At 63.3% G+C, this 27,745-nt stretch overlaps 1 protein-coding gene across 6 annotated transcripts; it reads left to right on the forward strand.

The window, feature by feature from the left end:
• The first annotated feature begins 66 nt into the window (after positions 1-66).
• On the forward strand, positions 67-27,332 carry PRKCSH (protein kinase C substrate 80K-H). 6 transcript variants are annotated; one of them, XM_037887992.2, is made up of 18 exons: positions 67-262; positions 853-962; positions 2,019-2,135; positions 2,868-2,963; positions 3,068-3,125; positions 3,949-4,066; positions 4,760-4,889; positions 5,573-5,657; positions 6,482-6,560; positions 8,622-8,708; positions 9,372-9,530; positions 10,306-10,402; positions 17,157-17,226; positions 21,503-21,592; positions 23,638-23,712; positions 25,448-25,547; positions 26,216-26,373; positions 26,683-27,332. In XM_037887992.2, the coding sequence occupies exons 2-17, from the start codon at positions 878-880 to the stop codon at positions 26,354-26,356; spliced, it is 1,587 nt and encodes a 528-aa protein (XP_037743920.1). In that variant the 5' UTR covers positions 67-262; positions 853-877; the 3' UTR covers positions 26,357-26,373; positions 26,683-27,332. The 6 variants fall into 6 exon arrangements, with proteins under 6 accessions (XP_037743920.1, XP_043388688.1, XP_037743919.1 ...); XM_043532754.1 differs by having other exon boundaries at positions 84-277; XM_037887994.2 differs by lacking the exon at positions 23,638-23,712 and having other exon boundaries at positions 84-262.
• The last annotated feature ends 413 nt before the right edge of the window (positions 27,333-27,745 follow it).

Consider the following 27,745-nt stretch of genomic DNA (forward strand, 5'->3'; position numbering starts at 1 on the left):
GGGAGGCGCAGTGTGTATCATCGTGGTTAGAAGGTGGGGGGGAGGGTCAGGTACTTCCGCCACATCCAAGATGGCGGTCCGCCATTGGGCCGGGGGCGACCAATGCCACTCTCAAAATGGCGCCCTGAACACGACGTTTCCTTTGTCTCTCCCGCCTCCATCCTTTTGTGGGCTACCAAGCGGATGTGAGCCGCCGCTGACTTCCGGTTTCTCTGGCGTGGACCCTGGACCCTTCTCCGCGGGGATTCCGCCCCTTCCTCGGGTACCGGGGGGCTGGGTCTGTAGGGGCCTCGGCGGGGGGGGGGGCTGGCCTATGTCGATAGGGGCCTGGGGCGGGGGGGGTGAGTTCCGTTCTATAGGGGCCTCCATGGGGGGGGGAGCTGGATCTATAGGGGCCCCAGCGGGGGAGGGGGGCTATGTCTATAGGGGCCCGGTGGGGGGGTGAGTTCCCTTCTATAGGGGCCTCCATGGGAGGGGGGAGCTGGGTCTATAGGGGCCTCCGCGGGGGAGGGGGCCTATGTCTATAGGGGCCTCTGGGGGATGGATGGGGCTGGGCTGCATCTCTGGGGCCGCAGTGAGGGGCGGGATCTATAGGGGCCCTGATGGGGGCGTGAGCTCAGTTCTATAGAGGCCTCCCTGGGTGAGAGACAGGCGCGGGGTCTATGGGGCCTCAGCGGGCGTGGGGCTGGCTCCATAGCGGACTGGGCCCCTCAGTGGGGAAGGAGCTGGGGAGCATTGGGCTGGCCAGGGGCAGGTTCCTACAGGGGCCTGTATAGGATTTGAGCCCCCCCCGGCAATGGTGCAGAGGAAACAACTCGCTTCACTGGCTCCCTTTTCTTCCCTCCCCACCAGGATCTGCTGCCTCTGCCTGTGGATCATGCTGCTGCCCCTGCTGCTGCCCGTACTGAGCGCCCTGGCCTCTGCCGTGGAGGTGAAGCGACCCCGGGGTGTCTCTTTGACCAGTAAGTTACCAGGAGCTGTCACACGGTCCCAGACTGAACTGGGTCCCTGGCCCTTTAAAGAGTGCTTGGGGGCATGGCTAGCTAGAGGAAATGCCCCTTTGTCATCTCGCTGCAGAGTTAGTTCCCCTTTATGTGGGCAGAGCGCTGCATCCCCCCATGCACCTCCACCATTGGCTAGAGGCTCTCAGAGTTTCATGGCAATTCCATAATCCCCCTCCAAGGTAGGGCAGTATATTTAACTAGATGGGGAAACTGAGGAACAGAGCAGGAGCATGCTTACCCCCAAGGTCATTCTGCGAAATCAGGGTCAGAGCCAGGACTAGAGTCCACGAGTCCTGAATTATCATCCCCTGCTTTAATCACTAGACCCCAGGCCCCTTCCAGAGCTGGAATAGAACCCAGGAGTCCTGACTCCCAGCCCCCTTGCTCTAACCACTCCCTTCCCAGATCCCAGAAGCAGGGCTTTGGAGATGTGCTCCGGCTCCGCTCCAGCTCCAGGCAAAAACCTGCAGCTCCACTGCTCCGGAGCTGCTCCGCACTCCAGCTCCGGGCTCCGTTCCAAAGCCCCGCTCAGAAGAGAACCTGGGGTCCTGACTCCCAGTCCCCCTGCTCTAGCTACTAGCCCACAGCTCCACCTGTGAGGCCTGGGGTACAGCCGCCTGGGGTACGGCAGTTGCCTCCTATTTGGCAAGCGAGGGTGGCAGAGTAAAAGCTCTGCAACCTGTTCGTTAAAATCGAGGCTTTCTTAATGAGCCGCTCCTCCTCTCTTGATTGCGGGGTCAGTGATGGCGGGTCTGATGGGTGGTAGCTTGTCCTAGTACTTGGAGCCCTGGGCCTGGAGCCAAGAAGCAACCCTGAGCCAAGTGCCGAGCCTCGAAGAGCCCTGGTTGGTTGCCACCTGGGCAGTGTGGCTGGAAAGCTGGCCTAGTGGTCGTTGCTCCTCCAGGCCTATTGGGTGGGGTCTGGAGGGAGCACAGGTGCCGAGAGGGAGGGGTTGGGGGTGAATCTCCACAGATCCCCCCTTCCCTGTCACGTCTCCAGTTCTCTCCCTCCCAGACCATCACTTCTACGAGGAATCGAAGCCGTTCACCTGCCTGGACGGGTCCTCGACCATCGCCTTCGACTGGGTCAATGATGATTACTGCGACTGTCAGGACGGCTCGGACGAGCCAGGTGGGTGACAGGCCGGAGAGCCCCCTGCCGATAAGGCAGCAGCGTTGGCATGGGGCTGTGCCCGCCAAGGCAGGTCCTGCCTGAAAGAGCAGGAGGCACATGTGGAGAGTGGTGGGGGAGGACATGAGGCAGCTGGGCAGGGCATGATGGGAGGCACAAAGCAGGGAGGAGGGGAGGGGACTGAGGGGTTGTCCTTCGCTCCCCTCAAGCTCAATTGTGGCTCAGCATGTCTCATCTAGTCAATTCCCTGCCGTTGCGGGGTCGTCGGTGGCACCTTGGTCCCTCCTGATCTCTGCCCGTGGCACAGCTTAGCTTCCAGAGGTCTGAAATACGTGGGTGGGACTGAAATCACGGCCGGTCCTGGGGGACCGTCTCCGGCCAGGAGGACAGGCCAAGTGATCCCTTTTGGCGTTCAGCACTCGGAAATAAGCCTTGCGTTGCTGTGTTCTCGCTGCCTTGGCTCTCGGGGGCCGCACTAAGCGCACCCCATGGCTGAGCCACACGGTGGGTGCTTTCCCGGGGAATTGGAGGAGAATCTGCCTGGGGGGGTGGTAAGGCGTTGGAGGCCTGTCAGCCCCCTGCAGCTGGAGCGCTAGCCATGGCGGCGGGAGGTGTAGACGGGACTTGGACTCTGTCTGCTGTGAAGCTGAGCCCTGAGGGCAAGGAGCCTGGGCAGCTGCCTGCTGCAGGTCTGTGCTCTGCCAACCAACAGGGCTCGTGTATGTCTTTCAGGGACCTCGGCTTGCCCTAACGGCCGATTTCACTGCACCAACGCTGGCTACCGGCCGCAGTACATCCCCTCCTCCCGCGTCAACGACGGCGTCTGCGGTAAGCTGGGCCGCCCCTGCTCGGGAGCCGGGGGGGTTGCTCTGCCTGAGAGTGCCTCGGGGCGCAGGGTGGGGCCCTGACGGCCGGTGTTGTCTCGCTTTCAGATTGCTGCGATGCCACGGATGAGTACAACAGCGGCTTTGTGTGCGAGAACACCTGCAAGTAAGAGCAGCCCCCGAGATGGGGATCAGACTCATCTAGGGGGACTGGATGGCTCGGGGGACATGGGGCCTTTCCCCTCTAGGGGGCACCAGCTCCAATCTGGCCCCAGGGCAGGAGGCGGGGAATGGGACATGGGGGCCTTTCCCCTGTAGGGGGCACCGGCTCTGACCTGGCCCCAGGGCGGGGAAGTGGCTGGCTCAGGGACAGGGGGCGGGACACGGGACCTTTCCCCTCGAGGACTCTGCTTCCCGTTGAGTTGCTCCCCTGTGTTTAGCGCCGTGTCCAGGGGGGTTCAGTCCAGTACCCAGCACGTGGATGTCGCCTCACGGAAATCGCCGTCCGAGCTGGCACCCCCCATCTCAGCAAAGCAGCCACGGGTCAGTGGGGCCCAGGGGTGGGTGGCCCACCCGGGGTGACTCCTCCAACCCAGGGCTGAGCTGCTTCATGCTGCGGGGTGGGGGAGCGGGAGCAGGGAACTTGGCTGTTTACCCCATCAGCTCCTGGGGGAAGCTTAAACTTCAGCGCCTATCGCTGGCAGTAAAATTGACCGGGGAAGGCTCGTCCCTGCTCGGCTGGCCCGTCCCTGCGCCAGCCCAGTAGCCAGCTGCCGCCTGAAGCTTCCCACCTCCGCTGCACCTGCTAACACAGCCCGTGATCACGTGGTGCCCCTCTCTAGGGGCCGCACCCGTACAGGTGTGAGTCTAACAGCCCCGGGGCGTCTCCCTCCGGCAGGAGAGTTCCTGCCCTTAGATCCAGCGGTCCCAGACTCAGTGGTGCCGCTGGCTAATCCGGGGGCCTCTCTCCTCCCCTCCACCCCGTGCAGAGAGATGGGCCGGAAGGAGCGGGAGGCACTGGCGCAGATGGCAGAAGTGGCCAGGGAAGGCTTCCAGCTCAAGCAGGTGCTGATTGAAGAAGCGAGCAAGGGCAGGGAAGACAAACAGGTGAGGAGACTGGGGAGCTGGGGGCCGGGTCTGGTGAGCCCAGCCGGGCCGTGGGCATGGAGCATGCCGGGGGCCCAGCTGCTGAGGAGGGAGCTCAGAGCAGCATCGGGTGCGCATCGGTGCCGCTTGCTTGGGTCCGTTGACGCCGCAGACAGGGTGTGAGAGTAGCGTGGGCGGGCAGCCCCATGCCAGTGTAATCTGTGAACCCACCACGGACTGGGTTCCTAGTCTGGCTCTGCAGCATAGCCCGGGGGAGAGGAGGCTGGCTGGTTCTGCTCCCAGCTGCGGGAGGTTTCGATCCGGGAAGGGGATGGACGGGGGCTCAGGAGTTCTGGGTTCAGTTCCTAGCTCAGCCGCCCAGCTGCTGGGCGACCTTGGGCAAGTCGCTGCATCCCCCCCACCCCCGTGCCTCAGTCCCCTGCGTGTGGAACAGAGATGATCCTTGCAACGGGTGGCGAGGGTAAATCCGGGGGGGAGTGGGGAGCTGGGCCTGAGGGCCTGACCCCCCTAGCTGGGCAGGGGCCGCTGCTTGGTGACTGCTGAGTGTGGCAGGCCCAGCCTGCTCTCCGACCCCCGCCACCCACGCTGAGCCGCGGGGGGGGGCCGGCCTGCTCCCTGACCCCCTCTCCCTCCCCACACTGAGTGGGAGGGGCCAACCTGCTCCCTAACACCCCCCACCTGCCCCCTGCGCAGAGGACACTGGCTGAGTTACAGGAGGGGAAGAAGTCTCTGGAGGAGCAAGTGGAGACGCTGAAATCGGGGAAGGAGGCAGCAGAGAAGCCAGAAAAGGAAGCCAAGGAGATTCACCAAAAGAACTGGGAGGGTGAGGGCAGTGCCTGCTCTATGGGGCTCGGGGGGGCGGGGAGGACTCTGGGGCAGGGGGAGGGCAGTGCCTGCTCCGTGGGGCTCTGGGGCAGGGGGAGGGCAGTGCCTGCTCCGTGGGGCTCTGGGGCAGGGGAGGGTGCCCGGCTGGCTCTGTGGGGCTGGGAGCATTGCTGTGAAAGAGGCAGCGTGGCCCAGTGGGCAGAGCACCAGGGTGGGAGTCGGGCTCCCCTTTCCCAGGGGAGTGCAGCAGACGGGTTAGATCAGGGAACAGGGCACCAGGCCCCCGGGTCTGTGCCTTCCTCCAGGAGAGGAGCAGGGTCTGGTGGGGAGATGGGGTGGGGGGATTCAGAAGCCGGTGGGGGGCTTTGCAGGCTCCGGCTCATTCAGAGCCGTCACTTTGTCCCTCTCGCAGGGATTCCAGCCTTCTGGGCTGGGCTCGCTGGCTGTTAGCAAACCCCGGCTCTGGGCTCTTCCCAGCAGGGGCCACGCGGCTGAGCCCTGGGCTGGGGCTCGGAGGATCCGGGTTCCAATCTCAGCTCCGACAGCGACTTGGGCAAGTCACTGGATCCCTCAGGGCCGCAGCTCCCTGACATCAGTGCGGTGCCCAGTGTGACGGGGGCGGGGGGGGCTGGGCAGGGGGCGCCAGGCTCTAACCGGAGCTCTGTGGCTGGTCCCACACAGAACAGAAGGCGGCCGAGAAGGCGGCGCGGGAGCAGGCCCGAGCCAGCGAAGCCTTCCAGGACCTGGACGATGATGGGGACGGCCTGTGAGTCTCTGGGGCTTGCTGGGGGGGGGGTGGATCCCAGTAGACAAAGGGACGTCTGCGCAGCGCCCCCTGCCTGTGTGTGTTGAGCCCCCCTTGTCCCTGGTGCAACCCCTGGCCAGCCAGGACGGGCCCCCAGCAGTGTGTACGCTCCTTGCTGTGTAGCCCAGAGCCCCGGGGGGTGTTGGGGTCCAGCAGCGCCCTCAGTAGGGACTGGCCTGGCTGGTGCCTTTGCCCCTCACAGAAGTGGGTGAGGCTGAGACCAGACCCCTCTGCCTGTCTCTGCAGATGCCTTCGGACTCTGCCTTCGATCCCTGCTGCTATCTGCCCCGGCCCCTCCCCTCCGCCAGTCTCCCTCTGGGCCAGCACAAGAGCCCCTGTGGTGCTGGGATAACCTGCCCCAGGGAAAGATCCCCCCTGCCCCGGCAGAGCTCGCCCCATGCCTGGGGAGCTCAGTTCAGCCAGGCAGCCGGGGGCTCGTTGCTGATGGAACGACAGGCCAGCGCTGAATTACAGCCTCCGAGCACTTGGAGAGGTGGGGGGAGCCGGCTGCACTGAGCACCCGGGGAGGGGCACAGGTCAGAGGAGACCCATCTGCGCGGGTCGGTGAGGTGCCAGCTAAGATGGGGAGGACACTCCTGCCCACCCCCAGTTTGTTTCAAAGTCACAAAGGAGATTGGCAGATGGGCATGTGCGGCAGGCTCCTCTCCAGCTGCTTGGCCACTCGCCAGTCGGAGGCATTCAGACCCCACACCTGCCGTCCGCATAGGGGGCACCAGCTCACGCATCCTGTCTGGTCTTTCCCCTCCCCCTTCTCCTGCCTGCAGGGTGTCGGTGGCTGAGCTCCAGACCCACGCGGAGCTGGATGTGGATGGAGACGGGACCCTCTCAGAAACGGAAGCCCAGGTACGGAGGGGGCGGCGTTCTCAGGACAGCGGCGCAGTGATGTGCCAAACAGTTCTCTCACATTAACACTCCAAGTGGGGTCATCCTCCATTCACCAACAGGGAAACTGAGGTAGAAAAGGGCCTTGACCAAGTTTGCAGAGTCAGTGGCATGACGCTGCATACTCACAGAGCTGGGCAAAGAGCCCAGGAGTCCTCAATCCCAGCCCCGCCCTCTACTGTAACCACTGACCTCACTCCCCTCCCAGAGCTGCCAATAGAACCCAGGAGTCCTGACTCCCAGCCCCCCTGCTCTAACCAACTAGACCCCACTCCCCTCAGCATGGAATCCCATGCTCGGATTCGTAAACTCTACCCAGGAATGGTTTCACCTCGCACTGAAATGCAGCCACCTCTGGGGTGGGAAGCAGCCATGGCTTAACAGCTTCCACTACCCTCATGTAACAGGGCTACGTTTCCCTTTCCCACAAAGCCCCCCTACCCCATTTGCAATTAAATCCCACCTACCAAGGTGGTGTCTGATCCTGTTACAAAGGCCGAGCTCCACCCAGCTTGCGGAAACCCTCCCGCGCTTGGGCTGCTGTGTTCGCTTCTGTGGCCGCAATGAAACCTGCAGAAATTCAGCTCGGTCCCTCCTGGCCCCCAATCCACCAAAACCCAATTCTCAATTCTAAAGCCCCCCAGGGACCAGAACGGCTCCCAGCCACCAATGTCCGTTCCCCCTGTTCTCCAGCAGGTGGCAGTAGTGGCTCACAGGCAGGCTGTGGGTGTCCAATACTGAGGGTGTTTTGGGGAGGGGGGGGAGATTCCCCCCATCAGCCCTGTTTTCTCTGAGGACTGAGAAGCTTCCTCTCCCCCCAGGTGCTCTGGGTCGCCGGTCGCTGGCCTCGGCCCAGAACCACCGGGGAGCGTTCGCTGGCTTGGACTGGCTGCCCGAGTAGACAGGCCAGAAAACCACTGGTAGCCTGAGCAGAATCCCGTTCTCCTGGGGGCTGCCAGCGCAGCCCGAATTTCAGCAGGAGCCTTGTCGGGCTGGCCCCACACAGCCCGGCCCGGCGCCCCATGCCCCCGGCTCTGCCAGCATGCCGGCGATCTTGCAGGCTCGGCACCGGATCACCAGCACCATGGTGCAGCCCGTACCCGCCGCGGGAGGGGCTTGTTGCCAGGAGGGCGTGGCATTCCCTGGCGTGGCCGATTGTCCTCTCTAGATGACGGGCGCGGGGGAAGGTCTGCATGGCACCTTGCTGGGATGCATCAGTCCAGGCTCTCCGCCTCTCCCCTCCCCCCCCCCCCCCCCCCGGATGGGATCTCGCCCTCGAAATCGGCTCATCCCCAGGGCAATTTTGGAAGGCTGCTTGTGCAGGAGGATAGGAACTGTCGGGCCAGGGAGCGATCTATGGGGCGCATTACAGTAGCGGTTAGAGGCTACAGCTGAGATCTGGGGGCTGCTGGCGTGCCAGGCGCTGCACAGACTGCAACGCTCCCTACACCGAGCTCTGGGGGGCCCTCCATTGAGTCGACTGCAGCACAGATCTGAGAGACCCCAATGAGCGGGGCACAGCACAGACCCCTAGGGACAGACAGACCCTGCCCAACAGGGTAGGGAAAAGCAAGGATGGTTGTTCCCACTTTAGAGGTGGGGAAATCGAGGCACAGAGAGATTCGGAAGTCAGCCTGGGAGACAGTGGCTGAGCCCGGAGTCCCAGCTGGGTGCTTTAACCACTAGCCCAGCCTGCCTGCCTCTCTGCTAGCCTTGGCTCTGCTCAGCTGCTGCAAAGGACGAACCCCTGCAGGAGACTATGCTGGGTGAACTCTCTCCTGGGGGGGCAGCTGCCTCCCAGTCCTGCCACTTAGAGATCAGCTCCTGGGTGGGAGTCGGGGCCTGCGTAGCCCCTTCCACACTGATCCCGGCAAGTCTCTAACCCTCTCCAGTCTGCCGCCCCGTGCTCGATATCGCAGTCTAGTTTTGCCCTCCTCTTGGCCTCATCTGCGTCCGGTGGCAGTGAGTCCCAGAGACCTTGCTGTACCCTGCTGTACTGAAGCCTCAATCCTTCTCTTTCAGACTCTTCTGGGGAACGCCTTGCAGGCCGACGCCTCCAGCTTCCAGGACACCGTGTGGGCTGCAATCAAGGAGAACTACAAGCCCGAGGTCAGTGCTCTGGGGCCAGCGCTCCTCCAAGGGGGCCTCTGCATCCCTCTCTGTCTGGAATAACATAGCAAGCCCCTGGCAGCATTGTCCAGTGGATAGAGCATGGACTGAGACCTGGGTTCTGCTGCTGGCTCTGCCGCAGGCCAGCTGGGTGGGCTGTGTGCCTCAGTTTCCCTAGCTCTTACAGCCCTAACATGCAGCTCGCGGGCATGTGGTGTCGCCAGCGTCACCAGTGACTGGGTGTGAAACCTCCTGGCAGTGTGCAGCGTGAAGGGATGATAGTTGGATGCGCCCTGGGTGGCGAGTCCCTTCCCCCATCAGTGCCTCAGTTTCCGTAGCTCTTCTCTCATGCTTTTCGTTGGTGAAGCTAAAAGTGTTTCACAAAGTAGCTAAAGATCGTTGTCCCCATTGTGCAGGTGGGGAAACTGAGGCATGGAGCGGGGAAGTGATGCCCCCGCAGCAGGGTGGTGGCCCTGTAGGCTGATCACTGCCCCCTGCTCAGTCCCCAGGCTGGGGACAGGAAAGAGCCCAGGAGTCCAGCCCTTCTGCCCCTTGCCTCATCCACTGGCCGGCCCTCCCTCTCCTCTGGGACCCTGCTTGGCAGCGTCGGGGGGCAGCCGGGTGCTGCGCTGACCCTGGCCTGTGGCTGCCGTGTGCTTCCAGGGCCTGCCCGACGCCGTTCCCCTGCCCGAGGCCCCGAGAGAAGAGGCCCCCGAGCCCCAGCCGGACCTGCCCCTGGAGCAGCCGGCTCCCGAGGATGACTACGATGATGAGGAAGAGGAGGAGGGCGACGATGATGAGAGCAACGAAGAGGAGCCGAAGGTAGCGCGGGGGAAGGGCTGTGACCTGGCTCTCGCGGATCCGGGCCAGCTGGGGCAGAGATAGGAGACCCCAGGGTCTCTCTGAAGACCCCAGTCCTTGCAGCGATGTCCCCACAAGTGACGCCTCCTGATTGCCCCAGCACTCAATTTAATCCCAGCTGCTTGACTCTCCTTCCTGCTAGCCTACAGGGGTCTCCCGAGCCCTTGTGGGAATTAGGGGCATGAGGAAGCTGATAGGATTCAGGCTCCTAAATCCCTGCAACTCCCCACCAGTGTCTACCCTGTCCTTCAGGGGACGTGCAAGTGACCCCACAGGAGCGTTGGGATCACTGGACCGGGGCAGGCCCATCTAGCCCTGCATCCCGTCTCCAGTAAGCCAGGGCCAGCTGACTCCGTGGAAGAAGCAAGAATCCTTGTGGTGGTAGGATAACCAGCCCCGAGGGACAGGCTCCTCCGAACCCCCATGAGAGCTCAGCCCTTTTCCCAAAGGGGAGGGGGCAGGGGTAGGGGTGGTTCTAACCCTCCCAAACCCTTGGTCATTCTCCCTCTGGATAATCTCATTCTCCATCTAAACACCCAGCCCCTCTTGCCCTCCTGCTGAGCTCCATGCCCTCATGTGGCAGTGAGTTCCGCTATCTCATTGCATATAACTAGAGGGTTGCATGCTCCCAGCATGGGCTCCATGCATCCTTCCATTCAGGGACTCCCTGCAACCTCTTCCCCACCCCACCCGCAACAAGCCAGGGTTCCAGTCCAACTTCCCTGTTCCCCTTCAGGTCCCGCCACCCAAGCAGCCGTCCGACAAGGCAGCGGAGGAGGACGAGGAGGAGAAGATGCCCCCTTATGATGAAGCAACGCAGGCCCTCATTGACGGTAAGGCTTTAAATCAGAGACAAGAACTGCCCGCGGGGGGTGGGGAATTCTCCTCCAGCGGGATCTGGAATGTGCCAATATGATGCTGATAACTCGACTTCTGGTTGCCAAAGGTACAGACATCCCAGCCCCACCAGGGGGAGCTCTGTGTAAGTAGTGGGCAGTGGTGGGGGCCCCAAATCCCTTAGCCGGGCCCTGAATTCAAACTGGGGTCGCCCCTCTTGGCCGCGTGACTCTGCCGCCCCCTTCCCGCGTCCCGAAGCCTGGTCCGAATGCCAGCAGCCGTGTGAGCCCCTAGCGACCATCGGCGCTCAGTGCCCAGTCTGGCAGCTTCTCTTGGCTCGGGGTCGCTCCGTGACCATCTGAAGTCAAAGCGTGTTTACCGGCGTCCCTCACTAGCATCTGGGCTCCCAACCCAGGGGTGCAGAAGCCTCCAGCAGCGGGTTCCTTGCCACTTCTGACTAACTCCTTTTATTCCCCCCGGATCGTCTCTTTAAATGCCATGTCCAAGAGGCTTATGGGCTTAAGGCAGGCTGAATACGCCACCTGATCTGTAAGCAAGGGCCATTAGCTCTAAGCGGGATCGAGTGCGTGCCGTCGCGTGCAGCATCTCCAGGCTGCTCGTGCGTGGGCGGGAAGAGCCGATTTGTGTCTTCGAGTGAGTCAGAGCGTATCCAAGAACTCTCCAGTTCCTCTCGACTCCTTCGGGCTCAAGGGCTCGCCGTTCGTTCCTTTCCAGGGCAGGTCACCCTGCCCAAGACGGGCCCGGATCTTCAAAACCACGTAGGTGCCTAACTCCCTTTGATTTCAAGGGGACTTAGGCACCTCAGTACCTTCAAGGATCTGGGCCAAAGTCAGAAGGCTAAAGATACAACGATGGGTCATGACTGGTGTTCATGGAGCTCCTTTCAGTTCCAAGGGGTGTAGGAACTGGACAGCCACCTCTGAGGGGTGGCTCGGCCGCTGATTAGGGGTGCATAGCAACGCTGCCGAGTGACGGGGAGGGGTTCGAGGATGGCGAAGTATCAGCAGCTTGAATCACAGTGAGCAGGACCTGGCAGTTGCCAGCAATACCCTGTTTCTCTGGCCCCTGTCGTCATGGTATCTGGGCACCTCACAATCTTTAGTGTAGTTCTCCTCAGGCAGCGCAGTGCTGTTATCCCCATGTCCTAGATGGGGAAACCGAGGCACAGAGACGGAGTGACTTGCCCACGATTGCACAGGGAGTCCGTGGCGGAGCTGGGCCTGGACCCCAGGTCTGACAGGCTAGCACTCTAACCACTGTGCCATCCTTCCTCTAGCCAGAATTCTCTTCACCTCTTAGCTTCGCGGCCGGTGCACCTTTATCTCCCCACAGGCAGAGCAAGGCCCCTACCCCCAGCCATTCCCTTGATGGTATCTGTACAGCCAGACCGCCTTGGGTTCCATCCCGCCGTGCCCCGACCATGGGTTACGCTCTGCCCACAAGACCCAGAGGCACATTTCATCGGGCCCAACACTGAGGGAACTGTGTGGAATTCTCCAGCCTGTAACCCAGGTGCCAGCCAGACGATCTCACATCTTGGGATCTCGGGATCCTCCTGCCTGGGAGCTCTGGGTGCAGAGACGGGGCTGACTTGGGGAATGGCCGGAGCTCAGCGCTTCCAGCGAGCTAGCCTCGGGGGACGTGCCCTGTCCGGGACCACCCACCCGTCACAGGATGGAGGGTACGTTAGCGAAGCAAACCTGCCCTGCGCCAAACCAAAATCTCGCTTCCCTCCCGCCCGCCTTATTGCTCCTGCCACAGCCTGCGACGGTGGCGATCCTCTGCCGTCTCTAGGGCGTTTGAAGCGCCCATTTCATGGCAGCGCCCCTGCCAGCCCCCATTTCCCCATCTGTTCCGGCAGCTAGTTCTGCTTTCCGCAGCGTGGGGCTGGGGGGGGGGAGCTGACTCATCGCCTCCTTGTGCCGAACTCTTTGCGAAGAGCAGCGTGGGGGGAGGTGGCTTGGCTTTGAGACAGCGCTGGCAGGGCTGCGAGAATCTGATCTATTAGGTAGCATTCAGGAGCCCCAAACAGGGACCAGGACCCCATTGTGCTGGACTCTGTACGCACAGAGGAGTGGTGTGGAACCCGTCTGTCGGCTGCTGGGGCCAGTCCCTTTGCCTGGCCGTCGAATCGCAGGGTTGGAAGGGTCATCCGGTCTCACTCCCTGCCAAGATGCAGGGTTCGTTGTGTCTAAACCATCCTGGACAGGTGGCTGTCCAGCCTCCTCTCAGAACCCTCCAGTGAGAGTTTTCCCGGAGATTTAATCTAAATCTGCTCTGCTGTAGTTTGAACCCGTTGCCCCTTGTCCTGCCCTCTGTCGCAAGAGAGAAAGTATTTGAAGACCGCTGTCAAGTCCCCCTCAATCTCCTCTTTTCCAAACTCAGCGTACCCAGTTCCTTCAGCCTGTGCTCACGTGGCTGGCGTTCCATCCCTTGGATCGTCTTTGTCGCTCACCTCTGGGTCCCTCCAGCTTCTCTACATCCTTTCTAGAAATCGGCGACCAAAGCTGGACACAGTCCTCCTCCTGAGGCCCAGCCAGCGCTGAGCAGAGCGGTACTCGCCTCCCATGACTTGCATGCTCGGCCTCTGTTAGTGCAACCTAAAATTGCATTTGCATTGCTGACTCACGTTGAGGCCGTGATGCACCACAAGTCCCTGATGCTTCCCAGCAGGGCTGCTGCCAAGCCGGTTATCCCCCAGTCTGTATTTGTGCATTTGGCTTTTCTTCCCTGAGGGCAGCACCTTACGTTTGTCATTTTGTTGTCTGTAGCCCAGGTCTCCCTCTGTCCTCCAAAGTGCTGGCAACCCCCTTTGCTGTGTGTCTGCTGTGTGCCTGAGCACCTCAGGATCTTCCAACCCGCCAGGAGGCAGGGCGGTGCGGTGCTGTTATCCCCAGGGACAGATGGGGGAAACTGAGGCTCAGAGAGGCTGAGGACTGGCCGTCACCGCTCTTAGGGCGAGGTGCGACTCGGGGGTGCCCCTCCCCCGACTCCTGTCCACACGCACCTCTAGCCGGGGTGCTTTGGGCTCAAGCCAGCTGGGCGCGGCCGGCGTTGGGGCTCGTCCTGCCACGGGGCCCTGGCTCCTCTGACACGGACAGGTCACGCTGCAGCCTGCAGGGGGATTCGCAGCTGGGCAGCTCTCGCTGGAGCGCAGAGATGAGCCCAGAGGGTCTGTCCGCCCCGCATAGCGAACCCGTTGCCCCGGGTTTGTTGGAGCTTTTAGCCCCGGGGGAGAGGTGACATCGTTGGAGCCTGGGTTGCGGTTTCACGCTGGCTGGAACCCGCCCGCCTTACAGCGAGGACACAGGCTGAGTTGCTCACGAGCTCCTAGTCCTCCTGTCCCCTTCCCACAATTCCCCCGAAGGGCGGACAAGTTTCCCCCCACTGACTGGGAAAGCGCCCCCGAGCGGCTCAGCACAGAGTGCCACGGGACGCATCCGGGCAAGCGCCCTCTGTCAGCTCGGGCTTTGCAGTGGGGATGCTCACAGCCGGGCAGGGCTGTCTGGGCCGATCCCCTGGGGTAACGATGCAGCGAGGGGACCCCGGCTTGGCTTGCCCAAGGTCACCTTGGCGGGGCAGGGGCTGGCCAGTTCTGGGCTCCCTTCTGGTCACCTCCCTTCTGCCCTCCTGCTGTTCCAACAAGGCCTCGTGTTTCCTTTTCCCCACCGGGCTGCGTCCGGCTCCCTCTCTGAACAGCGGCGCTGCCCCCTTCTCTGCTGGTTGGGGGGCTTGACTGCTGGCACCACGCAGCCCACAGTGCCAGGGCTCAGCCCAAGTTGCCTCTTGGCTCTCTCTGTCAAAGCATTTGTTACGTGCAGCAATAAATGAGGCCTACGGGGATTGTCTCAGACCGGGGGGCCAATCTACCCCGGCATCCTGTCTGTGACAGCGGCCACACCCCATTGAACCCAGCTCTCTCCTGAGCCCCATTCAAAGCATGAAGAGATGCAAGCCCTGTTTCTGTGAAGTTACTATTACACAGGTGCCTAAGCTAGGATTTGAACCCAGATCTCCGGAATCCCGGTCCGGTGCCTTAACTGCAAGCCCAACCCGGGTGTCAGGCCGGTTACAGCTCCTGAAGAGAAGGGGAGTTCTGGTAGGGGCCCCCCAGCTGCCTCCCTGCCTGAGCGGCCGATGTCATCGCTGCTTCCAACCCGAGCTGTCAACACTTCAAGGCAGAGTCCAGTGAAATGTACCAGACAGAAGCCCGGTCTCTTTACTGCCGCAATGTAACAGCTGGAAGGGTCCCAGGGGCGTCTGCGTCCGGGAAGCGGGCATCTCCCCGGGAACACAGCCTCGTCAGCGTCTGCCTGGCTAAGCGCAGCTGCCTCTCCTGGGTCCGCGACCTCCGGGAAGCCGATCGATACCCAAAGCTGCTCCTTTGAGCTGAAATGGCCCAACGCCGCCCTTGGGAGCGGGGCTCTGGCGCCTGGCTCTGCCCCAGATTCGCTGCTGGTCGCAAAGGCAGGATGGTCCCGCTCAGGCCATGAGCTGGGGAGGCCGGATGGCACCATTAGTTCATCTTCACCAAGCCTGGAAACGTGTGTTTGATCGAAGCACCTTCCAGCCAACCCTGAGCTGAAACCATCAGGAGATAGACGCCGCCGTGTCCCGTGGCACCCTGTTAAGAGCCCCAAACCCGCTGTGAAGCCAGCAGCCCTGCCTTCGGAGGGCTTGGCGTCCCCATGCGGGTTTGTATGGTCGGATACTGGTGGAGACGAGCCCTTAGCTGGATTGTGGGAGCCTCAGGAGACCCGGGCCCCGTCGTGCTGGGCGCTGCATGTCCCACCGGCCTTGGTGGCGCTGCAGGAAAACCCTTCTATGGCAGCTCACCCGTCTCGCCGGGGTATCCCGGCGAAGATGAGCCTCATTGCTAGGTGAGGTCAATCCAGGGAGGGGGTTCAGGGGCCAGGGTAAATACTGATGGGGAACCCATGGCGGGGATGGGGAAGAAGGATAAATAACCCCTCCCAGATCACCTACTTAGCAGTAATTAGTCAAAGTAACCCCCCCCTACCCCCCACCCCACCCAGCTCCCTTAGGTGTGGCTGATTTACAGTCTGTTCCCAGCTGAGCCTCTGGCCTGCCGGGTGACCTGGGGTAAGTCACTTTCCCACCCGTGCCTCAGTTTCCCCATCTGTAAAAGGGGGGAAATGCTGCTTTTTAAAGGGCTTTGAGATCTGCTGAGAACGTGCTGGGGATAGTGGAACGGACGGAGGCGGGATTGTCACCCCGGCTTCCGGGCTGGCCTCCCTTTCCCAGAGAAATGCAGTGACTTGCCCGGGCTCTCTGTGAATCGGTGGCAGAGCCAGGAGTGGGCTCCAGATTCCAGTCCCAGAGACCAGCCTGTCCTCTCTCTCTCTCTCTCTCTCTCTCTCTCTCTCTCTCTCTCTCTCTCTCTCTCTGTGAACCCCTTTGCCCAGCGGACTGGTGAAGAGAAAGGGCAGTGCAGGGGCCAAGCTGTGGGCCTTCCTAGAACGGCTAGTAGCTGCTGCTGTCTGCTTGCTCTGGCTAGTTCAGATCATTCTGTCAAGCCCAGCAGGCCGGTGTGGGCTCGGTCTCTGCACTGGCCAGCCTAGGCTCGTCTGCTGGGGCGTTAATCCCGAATAAGCTGGCGTGTGAATTCAAAGCGCGGTAGCGTCCACGCCAGGGTGCTATGCTGGACTCACTTGTGCCTGTGCAGACAGGCCTTTATGGGCCCTGCCTGCTGCTCCCTTGTTAACTTCCTGGGCTTCAGGTTGGCACCAGCCATGGGAGGGCTTCATGGCCCCCTTCCCGATCCCTGGGGCCACCCTGTCTCTGCCCCCTCCCTGTTAAACGGGTCTGAGTGGAGTCACGGCAGATGGATGGGGGGGGCGCACGGAGATGGGCGGCAGAATGAGCCTCTCTGCCTGTCCCGCAGGAGCAGTAGGTTGTTTACCGCACGCCTCTCTCTCCACGGGCTAAGGGGTTGGTGCCGATGTGGGGCGGCCTCTCCCCTTCCCACCCTCTAACTGGGCTGACTTCAAGGCAGGAGCAGCGCGTGGCCGCGGCCTCTGGCAAGTCCTGCTGGTAGCTGCGGAGGGCACCTGCCTGCCACAGCTAAACCATCTTCCGAACCAGCCCCCAGGCCGAGCTGGATTGTCTCCTCCCATTGGGGGAGGGGTCTTCAGCAGTGGATCTGGGCCGCTAAGTCGGGGGGTGAGGGCTCTGCAGCTATCCCCTGAAAGGATGGTCCAACTGCTCCCCCAAAGGGGAAGAAGTTAGAACCCAGGAGTCCTGAATTGCCACCCAGCTAGCCCCCCCTCCGCTTCCTGAGCCAGGGAAAGAACCCAGGAGTTCTGACTCCCGCCCCATATCTCACTAGCCCCCATTCCCCTCCCAGAGCCTGGCTGCCTCTCTGAATGTATCGCAGAGCTCCAGCTTTCCAGGCTGTTGCAGGGGGCTGTAGGTGGCTCATGGGGACCTGGGCTCTCAGGCTGCGAGTTCAAATCCAGCCAGGTCAGGAAGTAGCCGGCTGCTGGGCCTGCGTGAAAGCAGCTTGGCGAGTCCCACACCGGCTCCTAACAGGCCACGCAAACTTGCCTCTGCCATCGACATGGCAGCCAGGGATCGAATGGGCCACAGTGTCTGTCTCTCCACTTTCCTGAAGGGGGTGCTCCAGGCTGCTGCACCCCAAGGACACCATAGGCAAAGCAGAGTGGCCTTCTCCAGCCCCCGTCCTCACCTCCCTGCCCTCTCTTCCAGCTGCCCAGAAAGCCCGGGAGCAGTTTGAAGAAGCCGAAAAGTCTCTGAAGGAAATGGAGGATTCCATCCGGTAAGGGGGCAACCGGAGAGGGGGCGGTGAAAGGGGTGTGGCAGGAGTTCAGGCTCGGCATTGGGGCCCCACTTCCATGTCGTTCCCCCCCACCACCCCCCGGCTGGCCCCTAACAAAATTAACTTGAGAAGCCTCAGATGCCGAGAAATGTGACAACGCTTCTCATGCTAGAGGGTGGGGAACTTTATGGTTAAAGCGTGAGATGGGCAGGCAGGACTCCTGGGTTCTGTTCCCCGCTCTGGGACGGGGTGTGGGGTAGCGGGTAGATCTGGGCAGGCAGGACTCCTGGGTTCTGTTCCCCACTCTGGGACGGGGTGTGGGGTAGCGGGTAGATCTGGGCAGGCAGGACTCCTGGGTTCTGTTCCCCGCTCTGGGAGAGGATTGTGGTCCAGTGGGTAGCGCAGGTGTGGGATAAACAACAGAGGCATCAGGCTGCAGAGACCCAGAAAGTGAAAGTGCCTAGCGTTGTACTGGAGATGAACTGCAGCTAGGGCCAAAAGCCAATTAGCTTTCACCAATTAAGCTGTTAATGAGGATTGGGGATTTTTGAAAATCCCTTCTTGACAATGCTCCTTGATCTCTGCTGCTGTCACACGTCACAGCCTGGCTGTTATGACTGCAGTGTTGCTGTCTGGGGGGGGGTTAATAGAGACACCCGCCCACCCCCAGGGGACCACGTGTCCCCTCAGAGCTGTTTATTTGGAGCAGTAAATCAGCCTTCCTTCCCTCCCACCCCAGCCCTGACACCTCCCAGGAGATCACAGTGAGATGGAAGCTGACTATAAAAAAAACCCCAAGCTGTCTCCTATTGATCGCGTACATGATGGGCCGCTGCGCCCTGCCCCCCCCGAACTCCGGGCCCAGCAGGAGCTGCAGTACCCTTAGCGGAGAGAAACACCCCCCCGTGCTGGGAGATCTCTCACAACGTGATACCTTCCCGAACTGGGCTCTGGTGTGTGCACAGCAGCTGGGCACCGGAGGCTGGCCCATGCCAGCTGATGCGGGCTGCGGGGCTGACTCGCTGCTGGGGAGATGTTCGGGCTCGGGCTGGGCTCTAGGACCCTGCGGGGCGGGAGGGTCCCAGAGCTCGGGCTCCAGACTGAGCCCAGTAGTCCCTGCAGCAATGAAACGGCCCAGCAGCCCAAGTCAGCGGCCAGGGCCCAGCCACGGGTAGACACACACTACGAGCTGCATTCACCAGTCTCTAACCCACTACCCCCCGTCCCGGAGTCCCCGGGGGCTGCTCTGGAACTGCTCCCCACGAAGCCAGGCCGGACCCTGGGGAAGTCTCCTCTCTGGGAGCAGCCTGTCTGCAGGACACACAGCTCACCCGGCTTCCACCTTCCTGGGTCTGACCTCGGAGCATTCAGCCTCCTCTGCCCCTCCGTGCGCTTCCCCCAGCTAGTCCGCCCAGGCAGGGTCCTGGGGAAGCCAGAGGGTCCTGTCCCCCAACTCCGCAGTCAGACGTGACTCTCAGCCAGCCAGTAAAACACAGGTTTATTAGATGACAGGAACATGGTCTAAAACAGAGCTTGCAGGTGCAGAGAACGGGACCCCTCAGCTGGGTCCATTTTGGGGGGCAGTGAGCCGGACAACCACGTCTGCACTTCACTCTTCCTCCCCAGCCAGCCCCAAACTGAAACTCTCTCCAGCCCCTCCTCCTCTGGGCTTTGTCCCTTTCCGGGGCCAGGAGGTCACCGGATCCCTTTGTTCTCCAACCCTTTAGCTCTCACCTTGCAGGGGGGAAGGGCCCAGGCCACCAGTTGCCAGGAAACAGGGTGTCGGCCATTCTCTGTGTCCAGACCCCTGCACACACCTGCCCTCTAGGGCCCTGCAACGATCATCCACCCTTACCCCACCCCCTAGATACTTAAGAACTGCATCGGGGAAACTGAGGCACCCCCACACTATTCAGAGGAAACATTAAGAACAGTCCCGTTTCGTCACACCCCCCACTCTCCTTCCAGAGCCAGGGAGAGAACCCTGGAGTTCTGGCTCCCTCTCTGCTCTTGCTCTAACCACTACATCTCCCTGCTGAAATTGGGGATAGAACCCCGGAGTCCTGGCTCTCTAAATGTGAGAGCGAGCTACAGGCTATAACCCATTTCAGGGGGAGGTGGGGAATGGGCTCTAAAGACCCTTCTCCTGTTCCTACCAGGCCTCTTGAGTGAGGTAGACAGCCCCCCCCCCTGGAGTTCCAGCTGGGCAGCCTGTTATGATCAGTCGAAATCCACCGATGTCAATTACACCCCCTAAAACAGCAGCAAGTGCCAGACTGGGCCTGTACGTGGAGCCCCTCTTCCAAATCCAAGGGTGTTCCCCGCCCCCCAGCCATGTGACGCCTTCCCAGGGGGGGACGCCGGTCTGAGCCATTAGCCAGCCGGGAGGGACGGATTCGCTCCATAAACAGCGAGCGGCCCCAGGGAGCTGGAGAGAGGTGAGGTGTAAGGGCAGCGGGCGGCCACAGGGTAGGAGCCAGAGAAAGTCCGGCGTGATCCAGCGGCTGGAAGCTGGAGCCAGACAACTTCAGGCTGGAAATTAACAGGGAGCATAAGGCGCCGCTGGCCGGTTTGAAATCGAGATAGGAGAAGTTCTCTGGCCTGTGTCCCTATGAACAGGGCGGGTGGGATTGGTCAAGCCCCAATAGCAGCCTGGGCGAACATGGAGCCTTCCATCCCATCAGGGGGGACGAAAACTCCCCCCATCACTCTGCCCCCCACCGCTGGGGTGGAGTGCAGTGGCCAGGCTGGGCAGTGTAGGACAGGAAGTGGAGCGGGGCTGATCGAATAGGAAGCTGTGGGGGAAGATCGTCAGGCTGGGATTTGGCCAGGCGTCTGCCGTTCGTGCCCCCACTCTGACAAAGTGTTCTTTAGATGGTCCTCAGTGCAGGGGTTCTCTGTTCTGCCATCCACGGGTAGGGAAACAGAGGCACGGGAGAGGGATGTGACTTACTACGTGGTCTAGGAGCAAGTTAGCAGCACAGCTGGGGATAGAACCCAGGAGTCCTGACTCCCAGCCCCCCGTTCTAACCACTAGTCCCGACTCCCCTCGCAGAGCTGAAAGCTCAGCTGCCAGCACGCAATTAAGCTAGAGCTCAGCGGCTTGGCCAAAGCATCTGGCCCCCTCCCCTCTTCTCCGGCTGACTGCAGCAGCCTGCCCAAGAGAGGCCAGTAATTGGCAGTAGCCTTAGCTACCAGTACCGGGGAGGTAACCCAGACAGCCCCCTCGCTGACAGCAGGTGCCCGAGTCCTCTGGGGTCCGGACCGTGGCAGCTGGCGAGTGTGGCGGGAGCAAAGCGAGGCCAGTAAGTTTATACACCCACACGCATACACCCCAATACCCCATCTCTGCCCCTCCCAGGGGCTGGCTGGGGTCAAGCCCAGGAACTGCCTGGCATTGGGCCACCAGGTGTCCCCCCATATCACCCCCTACTCCATGAGCTAGGCCAGGGGGCTGATGGCAGGGATGGTCCATTGCAAGTGGGAGATGACTTGAGGTCTGAGAATTCCTGTTTGGCACAAAGTGAACTCTGGGAACCAGGACTCCTGGGTTCTATCCCCAGCTCTGGGAGGGGAGTGGGGTCTAGTGGGTTGCGTGGTGGGGGCTGGATTCTATTCCTACCTCAGGCCCTGACACACAAACACCCCCCCGCATACTGTTGCCTCTTTTTGCCTCAGTTTCCCCATTCTAAAACGGGGCGAATGACTTTCCCCAGCCTGAAGGGGAGAGATGCCACGTCTGCTGGGGGGAAGGGGACGCTGTCTCCAGCTGCCCTTGTTATGCCAGCGAGCTCCACGGGGGATGGGAGCAAGGGAAGAACAAAGCCCGGCAGCTCCTCCCTCGTGAACCTCTAATGCCACTGGAAGGAGCAGGACCACTGACTCCTGAGCCAAGGGTGCGGGGGAGTCCCTGCCCGAGCCCTGCCACACAGGGTGAATGGGGGGAGGGATCTAGTAAACCCGTAGTTGCCACTGGGAGCAAAGGGCTGGCATCCCAATGGACCCAGAGAGAGCAGGAAATCATGGAGTCTGGGTGGCCCGGGGAGCAAAGCAGGGGCCATAGGGGTGGAGTCCCTGCTCTGTCACTTGGGCCAGTCACTGAGCCGCTCTGTGCCTCAGTTTCCCCAGCAGTACAATGTCCCTCACAAAGGGATTGGGAGGAGCCCAGATACTCCGGCGATGGGGGGTGGGGCATGTATGTACCTGAGAGAGCCAGGGGTCTGAAAGCAGCTGAATCATGGGGCTGACCTTCCCCCCCCCCACTTTGTCCTTCCAGGAGTCTGGAGAAGGAGATCTCGTTTGATTTTGGCCCCCAGGGGGAATTCGCATATCTCTACAGTCAATGCTACGAGCTCGCCACCAATGAGTAGGTGCCGGTGATCGGATTGATTCCCCCCTACCGAACGGCTCTGCCCTCGAACCACAGACTTTCACTGGGGTGCCTGGGGACTGACCCACCTCCAGGATCTCCGAGCCAGCCCAAGGTTTTAGGCCAGATTCCAGCTCTGCCTCGGGGGCGACGCCCAACACCCAGCGTCATGGCGCTCCGCTAACCTCGAGCGACGCCCCGTGGGATGGTGTCATCAGGATGCCTGGGTTCTCTTTCAAGCTCCACCGCCGGCCTGCTGGATGACGTGGGGCAAGTCCCTTCCCTGCTCAGTGCCTCAGTTTCCCCTCCCACTCAGCTCTCGGTCGGGGGTGGGGCACAGACCAGAGGAGTGGCCCCGGTGTGTCAGTATGACAATGGTAGAGCCAGGAATAGAACCCAGGAGTCCTGATCCTGTCACGCTCCTGCTCTAACCACTAGCTCCCACGCCCTGACTCAGCCTGGCACCTCTCCACGCCTTCTCCTGCGAGTTCCCAGCACCGCTGGGGCTGCCGTTTTGTTCCAGCCCACCTCAGCTGGGTGCCCAACCCACATTTGGGCGCCAGTGGGGGGCAGCAGGAACGGAGCTGACTCCTTGGCATCTGGCTGGGCCAGTCGTCGGACGTGGGGTGAGCGGCTCTTGGTGTGGCACGGCCCTTCCCGGAGAGGAGCGGAAAAATCTCCCACTTCTTCGCCCCCCCCCCCCCCCCCCCCCCCCCCAAAAAAAAAAAAAAAAAACAGGTCAAACTTCGTCCCTGAGGCCTGGCTCAGCTCCGGGGGGAGACAGGGTCCGAGCTCTGCTTCCAGCTCAGCGATTCTTTTACAGAAAGCTGGGGGGCGGAGCTGAGCTGCTAGGCCAGGACTTTTCCTGGGGCTCAGCCCCCCATCCCCACCCCCAGATTTCCCGCCCCTAAACTGCTCAGCACTCGCCTGGGGATTTGAACTGGGAAAACCCAGCCCCTTGTTAGGAACCTAACGGGAGTGGTGCCGTCTCTCTCTCACCCCTCCTAATCTCTCACAGATGTATCCTCCCAACCCCCCTATGAGCGTATCTCCATTGTACAGATGGGGAAACTGAGGCCCAGAGGGGGCATCATCTGCCCACACTCACATGGTGTGGTAATGGCTGAGCTGGGGATAAAACCCAGGAGTCCTGACACCCACCTCCCTTGCTCTTACCACTAGACCCCACCCCCCTCTTGGAGGAGGGTTGCCTGGGAATCCGGACTCCTGGGTTCTGTCCAAGCTCTGTGACGGGAGTGGGGGGTCTGGTGGTTCGTGCCAAGCAGGGAAACTGGGGGGCTGGTTTCTATCCTCAGTGCCTCATCTCACTTGCGCTCTGACCCTAGGACAAGCTGCTGGCTCCGTGCCTCGATTTCCCCTTTCACTCTCTTGGGGCTGCCGCTGCGTGGAGTGCTCTGAGATCCAGGCGGCCCTCACGCCATTTGCAGGGGGAATTAACCTGCCTGGATCAGCTTCTCCAGATCTCTGCACAGCCCTGGGGAGGGGGGTGGTATCCGCTGTGCTTCGTGTCCGTCCCCGTCCCCCGTATTTCCTTGGCTGCCAGATGGATGCTCTCACTAACGAGTTGTTTTTTCCTGGTAGCTATTTAGGGCTAATTTCCCCAGAGCCACAGAGCAGCTCCCAAAGGCTGTCCTGTCTCTTTAAGGCAGGTTCCTCCCCCCCACCCCCCAATCCCCTGAAATCATTGCCCAGGAGATACCGCCACAGCATCATGGGGGGGAAGGTGGGGGATCAGCTGGGAAATGGAGCGGGAGGGGGGTAGGAAGGGAGGAGCAGGGGTGGTGGCTGGGGAATGAAGGGGGAGGGGAACGGGGGCTCAGCAGGAAAGCATAGGGGGGCCCCCCAGCCCCAGGAGGGGCGCTTGGCCTCTGCCTGCTTCTGGGGCTGCAGCTGGGCCGAGTCCCGTCAAATTCATGTCACACAGGCTGGGGCCGGGCAGAGCTGGGGAGGTGCCAGCTCTGCCCCGGGCGGGGGTGTCAGTCCCTCACCACGCTCTTCCCCCCCACCCCACCCCCTGGCAGGTACGTTTACCGGCTCTGCCCCTTCAACAGAGTGTCCCAGAAACCCAAACACGGCGGAGCCGAGACCAACTTGGGGTAAGACAGAGCTTGCGGCACCCCAGGCCAGCAGCCCCCCTGCGCCGGAACCGCGCCCCCGGCGGGGAAAGGCCCCAGGTCCCGTTCGCTGCCCCCCGGGCCAGCAGCCCCCCTGCGCCGGAGCCACGCCCCCAGCGGGGAAAGGCCCAGGTCCCGTTCACTGTCCCCCAGGCCAGCAGCACCCCTGTGCCGGAGCCGCCCCCCCAGCGGGGAAAGGCCCCAGGTCCCGTTCGCTGCCCCCCGGGCCAGCAGCCCCCCTGTGCCGGAGCCGCGCCCCTGGCGGGGAAAGGCCCCGGGTCCCGTTCGCTGCCCCTCGGGCCAGCAGCCCCCCTGCGCCGGAGCCGCGCCCCCGGCGGGGAAAGGCCCCGGGTCCCGTTCGCTGCCCCCCGGGCCAGCAGCCCCCCTGCGCCGGAGCCACGCCCCTGGCGGGGAAAGGCCCCGGGTCCCGTTCGCTGCCCCTCGGGCCAGCAGCCCCCCTGTGCCGGAGCCGCGCCCCTGGCGGGGAAAGGCCCCGGGTCCCGTTCGCTGCCCCCCGGGCCAGCTGCCCCCCTGCGCCGGAGCCGCGCCCCCGGCGGGGAAAGGCCCCAGGTCCCGTTCGCTGCCCCCCGGGCCAGCAGCCCCCCTGCGCCGGAGCCACGCCCCCAGCGGGGAAAGGCCCAGGTCCCGTTCGCTGCCCCCCGGGCCAGCAGCCCCCCTGCGCCGGAGCCACGCCCCCGGCGGGGAAAGGCCCCGGGTCCCGTTCACTGTCCCCCAGGCCAGCAGCCCCCCTGTGCCGGAGCCGCCCCCCCAGCGGGGAAAGGCCCCAGGTCCCGTTCGCTGCCCCCCGGGCCAGCAGCCCCCCTGCACCGGAGCCACGCCCCTGGCGGGGAAAGGCCCCGGGTCCTGTTCGCTGCCCCTCGGGCCAGCAGCCCCCCTGTGCCGGAGCCGCGCCCCTGGCGGGGAAAGGCCCCAGGTCCCGTTCGCTGCCCCCCGGACAAGCAGCCCCCCTGCACCGGAGCCACGCCCCCGGCGGGGAAAGGCCCCGGGTCCTGTTCGCTGCCCCCCGGGCCAGCAGCCCCCCTGCGCCGGAGCCACGCCCCCAGCGGGGAAAGGCCCCGGGTCCCGTTCGCTGCCCCCCGGGCCAGCAGCCCCCTTGCGCCGGAGCCACGCCCCCAGCGGGGAAAGGCCCCGGGTCCCGTTCGCTGCCCCTCGGGCCAGCAGCCCCCCTGTGCCGGAGCCGCGCCCCTGGCGGGGAAAGGCCCCGGGTCCTGTTCGCTGCCCCCCGGGCAAGCAGCCCCCCTGCACCGGAGCCACGCCCCCGGCGGGGAAAGGCCCCGGGTCCCGTTCGCTGCCCCCCGGGCCAGCAGCCCCCCTGCGCCGGAGCCACGCCCCCGGCGGGGAAAGGCCCCGGGTCCCGTTCGCTGCCCCCCGGGCCAGCAGCCCCCTTGCGCCGGAGCCGCGCCCTCAGCGGGGAAAGGCCCCAAATCCTATTTCCTGCCCCCCGGGCCAGCCAGTCCCACCCTGGGACTCGACCGGAGCTTGAGTCCCGTAGCGGGGAAAGAACCTCATTCTCCACCCCATCCCCTGCCCCCTCCCAAGCCAGCCTGTCCCTGCCCTGAGGTGGGATCAGAGCCAGCAGGGCGCTAAAGGGGAAAGGCCCCATGATCCATTCCCAAGGCCCCCCCCCCCCCCCCCCCCCGGGGATCAGGGGTGGCTTCTGTGGGGTGCTGACCTCTGACACACACACCCCTTGCAGCACGTGGGGTTCGTGGGCCGGCCCGGACGAGAACAAGTTCAGCCTCATGAAGTATGAACACGGGACAGGCTGCTGGCAGGGCCCCAACCGCTCCACGACAGTGAGTGACCCGGCCTGGCCCTGTGCCCCCCCACCCCAGCCCTGAGCCGGCCTGCCGCCCCCACCCTCTGCCCCCCACCCCATCCTCCCATGGTGGGGCGTGAGCCCAGCCAGCGCTGGCCCACAGATATACCCCTCCCCTGCCCTGAGCCGGCCTGGGCTGGCATCAGAGGAGCACGGTACCCCTAGCTCAGAGGGCAGCTGGCTGGGGAGGGGCTCGGTCCTGGGAGCTGGTGCCACAGGTGCTCTGACCCCCCAGCCAAGGGCGGGCGAGAGCCAGCTGCTGAGCCGGACGGCACCAGGCTGGGAATAGTGATGCCAGGTTTGCCCGGCAAAGGATGGGAGCCCTGGAGCAGCCGCCGGCAGCGGTGTCCCCCTTAGCTCTGCCCCCACACCCCAGTGCTGCATCCTCCTTCAGTGGTAGAGCCCGCAGGTCCATGGGGAGCCCCTGTGTACAGCCAGTCAGATCCGCGCGCCCCCCAGCCATTCCTGGCTCAGACGCCCGGCTGGCTGTGGGCTGGAGGCAGGCACTCGGGGGTAGGGGGTCTCTAGGCCCAGACAGGCGGATTGTAACAGAAATCGCCATGGGGGCTTTTCCGGAGGTGCCCCAGGGCATGGCTGGGAACCTCTCCCCGCGCCCCAGGCTCACCATCGCCCTCTGGCCCCCAGGTGAAGCTGACATGCGGCAAAGAGACCGTGGTCACGTCCACCACGGAGCCAAGCCGCTGCGAGTACCTGATGGAGCTGGTGACGCCGGCCGCCTGCCAGGAGCCCCGCGACCCTGGCGCCGCCGACCACGACGAGCTGTGAGGGGCCAGGAGAGCCAGGTATGTGCCCCCCTTGCCCAGCCCCCTACCTCATGGCGCTGGGGGGACCGGGAGTGGAGGGGGGTCCAATCCTGGTTTGGGGGGAAGCGACTGGAGCCCGGAGCAGGGATAGGACCAGCCATGTGTCCTTCGATAGCCCAGGCTGGGCGTGCCTCAGTTTCCCCATATGTGACTGATCCTTGCTGCTCTTTGGGGGCCCCAGGGGTTGCCTGCTGGCATTAGTGGGGCTGCGTCCCCTTCCCAGTGTCTGGTGCCCCCCATCTCACGGGGCACCTGCTCTCTCTCTCTCTCTCTCTCTCTCTCTCACAGAGAATCTCTCCCACGGCCCCACTTCCCAACCAGGCCATTCCAGGGGGTGGCTGAGGACGCTGGTCCAGTGACTCTCCTCCCCCAGCCCTGATCCAGACCTCACCACTGCCCACGGCTGTGCCCCCTGCTGCCCCCACCGGGATCTCCCAGCACCCGCCTGTCCGGACAGACGCCCACGGCCTGCCAGCCGATTTTGGATCTTCGAGATCCCTGCTGCCTTTTCTACACCAGAATGTGAGTCGTACCCCGTGCCCGCCGGGCAGCTGCCAGCTCCCCACCCGGCACAGGGCCGGGCCCTGCTGCTACAGGCTGCCTCCACTGGATTCCCCTGCAGCCTGGCACAGGTCCCTGGCAGTGCCCCCGACGCCCTGGGTGGATCTGCTGGGGGTGCCGCCCACGTGCCCAGCGACTCAGGGGCTCCTGTCATCAGCAGAGGGTCCTGAGGCCAAAAACTTCCATGCCAGGAGGGTGCCCCCCCTTCACCCCAGGAGCTGCCCCTTGCCCCCAGCCCCTGCTGTCGACTGAGCCAGGCCGGGAGGCCGAGGGTGGGGAGGCACTCAGGGGTCCCGGCCCCCGGCCAGCGCCACGGGAGCGAGCGGAGAGAACACGCGTCAAGGATTTCCATCTCAATAAAGGAAAGTTTCGCTCCAGCTCTGCGTCTGTCCTGAGCCCATCGCCAGCGGGGCTGGGCTAGCCGGGGTCTGCAGGGCGGGAGTGAGGGGCACCAGCAGAGCCGGGGGGGAGCCCAGGGGCTGGACTAGCAGGGGCTGCGGGTCGGGAGTGAGGGGCACTGGCAGAGCTGGGGGGGGAGTGCCCCTCCCCGCCGTGCCCATCCCACGGACCTCTCCTGCTGCTGCCGGCTCTGGGCTGGCAGGGAGCTAAGGGGGGGCCTTTGGTGCCTTTCCGCTGCTCCCTCCTGTTACCACCCCCACCCCCTTTCCATAACAAAGGGCCCCCCCTGCCCCTGCTCCCAGCTGAGCCCCCAGGTGCCTGCTGGGGGCGGGGGGGAGCTCCCAGCACAGACAGTGCCCCAGGTCATCCCCCCATCAAGGAGGGGGTGGGG

The sequence above is a fragment of the Chelonia mydas genome, chromosome 20 (assembly GCF_015237465.2).
Source record: "Chelonia mydas isolate rCheMyd1 chromosome 20, rCheMyd1.pri.v2, whole genome shotgun sequence".
Lineage (NCBI taxonomy): Eukaryota > Metazoa > Chordata > Testudines > Cheloniidae > Chelonia > Chelonia mydas.